At 54.8% G+C, this 2,291-nt stretch overlaps 1 protein-coding gene across 1 annotated transcript in view; it reads left to right on the top strand.

Annotated features, from left to right (window-relative positions):
* Positions 1-609, top strand: part of lrfn2b (leucine rich repeat and fibronectin type III domain containing 2b) — a gene marked incomplete at both ends in the record, with an annotated part of 9,534 nt that extends 8,925 nt beyond the window's left edge. The window contains one exon of the mRNA XM_079753253.1: positions 1-609. This exon is cut by the window's left edge and continues 535 nt beyond it. Coding sequence (XP_079609379.1) covers positions 1-609 — 609 coding nt within the window.
* Between the last annotated feature and the right edge of the window lie 1,682 nt (positions 610-2,291).

Raw genomic sequence — 2,291 nt, 5'->3', positions numbered from 1 at the left:
AGCCTGACCACCTCCTCCTCCTCCTCCTCCTCCTCGGCCGCCTCCTCCTCGGGCGGCCCGCCGCCCCACGGGGCGGCCGGCGGCGGCCCCCGCAGCCCTAACAGCACGCTGGCCAGCATCTGGAGGGCGGCGCCCACCCGGGCCCGGCCCAACCTGGACCACCTGCTGGGGGCCTTCTCCTCCCTGGAGCTGCGGGGGGCGGGGGTGCAGGGCCGAGGGGCCCTGGGCCGGGGGGCGCCCACTGCGAGCAGCCCGGTGCCCGCGGTGTCACCGGGGCCCGCAGCCGACGGGAAGCCCCCCACGGACAGGGACCCCCTGCTGGGCCGGACCCTAGACTCGCGGCTCAGCCGGCTGCTGATGCTGGACCCCCGGCCCCCCAAGAGGAGCCAGTCCTTTGACATGGGGGACGTGGCGGCCGCTAACGCTAACACAAACGCTAGCAGTGCGCCGGCTAGCAGCTACCCGCGGCGGCTCAGCAGCATCTGGACTAAGAGGAGCCTGTCGGTGAACGGGATGCTGCTGCAGTGCGACGAGGAGGCCAGCGGAGACACGGGGGGCAGCAAGGGCACCATAGACAGCAACGACTGGGTCATGGAGAGCACCGTCTAGGCCCTCCGCCCCTCACAGCGGTGACCCTGGAACACAACCCTCGGCCCGTCGGCACCTCCTCATCCCGTTAACGCATGCAACCAACACATGGATGTTTGTCCCGCGTTGCCATCGAGCCACGCTAGGCTACGAGCTACGTGCGACAAGCGACATGTTTGCGAGCGATGTGCTATGGGCTTCATGCTGTGGGAAAGGAGCTACGAGTGACACAACTAGTGCTGTGTGCTACGAACAACGTGCCTGGTTGCACATCTGCCGCCGTACACGGTGGCAGATGTGACATGACAAAGGGGGGGGGGGCGGGGGCAGGTCTTTGGCCAAATCGTTACCACATCCGGGCTGCTCACTCGAGGTCATTTGTACAGAAGTCGTGTTTAAAGAACGGACATCACCATGGGAACGAGCCCAGAGAGCAGCGCCACGGCTTTCTGAAACGACACCATGATGGACTACTGCTATACGCTGTGTAAATTGAATATATGTGATGCAGATAAAGTTTGTTATTTTTTCATTTGAACGGTCAAAGCACACGTCATCCCACCCCGCCCCCCCCCCCCCCCCCCCCCCCCCCCTCCCTCCTCTCGAGAGAAATCTAGAGACTATGAAAATATAAAATCAGTTGAATCTGAATCATTCCGTCGTACGTCCAGAGGTCACGCGGAGGTCACCGGGCCGGCGTCGTGTCGCAGTGTGTGTGCTTTGGTGTGATACTACGAGTCGTTTATGTGTGACAACAAAGATTATCGTTGAAAAAAGTGTTTGTGAATATATTTACTTTGGATAAAGAGTATATATATTTGAGGGTTTATCGAGTGGCCCTGTGTAATATCCATTTTGAAATGTTGAAAATGTGTATGCAGGACGACCCCCACACCTCCTCCAAAGCCATAGGTCTCTGAGAACCGCCAAGCGGTCGACAGGGGGACCTTTTCATTTGTTGTTTTTTTACATCTTATTTTTCACGACCATATCTGCGTGTTCATATTCAGGAAGCAGCCTGGTTTCATTCAGTCAACCGTCAGTTCAAATTCCTCATGGTGTTACTGCTGTGATATTTGATGGCGCCACAGGTTTCCCAACATGCAACGCTAAGTTAGACATCCAGTCTGTGTGGTGTGCGTCAGTCCCCGCGGTTTTGGATGTTTTTTATGGATGGTGTGTTGTTGATCAACCATCATGAGCCATTTCAAAATATATCCTGAAGTGACTTCCCAAGTGGGAGTGTCCACCCATAGAGCAGATCCACCCCTATCGGTTGGTACAGTCCACACAGGAAGTGACCCCATCACACATTTGGGTAGACGCTCCCACTTCATCTCTACTCCTGGTACACCTTCCGGTTCATGTATGACTGACTGCTTTAGCGAGGTTTGCATCACTTTCATTTGTATGAGATGTCACCTTCACTTTATAAAGAACACAGAATCTGTTGGCAGAAATCATTCTGGAAGCCTCCACTCCGAACTATAAATGCATGGGAACATATTCCTGTAAGGCGGTTATTCAACACAGGAGTTGAACTCGCCCTCTCTCTACAACTAGGGCTGCAACCTGGGTTAGTCTCTTCCTCCATTAGTCCATCGTCAGAAAATGTATCTAATCTAGTTTTGATTATTTATCAGTACGAGTGTCATTTATCAAGAAAAAATACAACATGTGCTGCTGAATGCTTCTGAAATTCC

This window comes from Pollachius pollachius, assembly GCF_949987615.1.
Source record: "Pollachius pollachius genome assembly, chromosome: 16".
NCBI lineage: Eukaryota > Metazoa > Chordata > Actinopteri > Gadiformes > Gadidae > Pollachius > Pollachius pollachius.
Note: the sequence above shows the minus strand (reverse complement) of the source record. Positions and strands in the feature narration are given on the sequence as shown.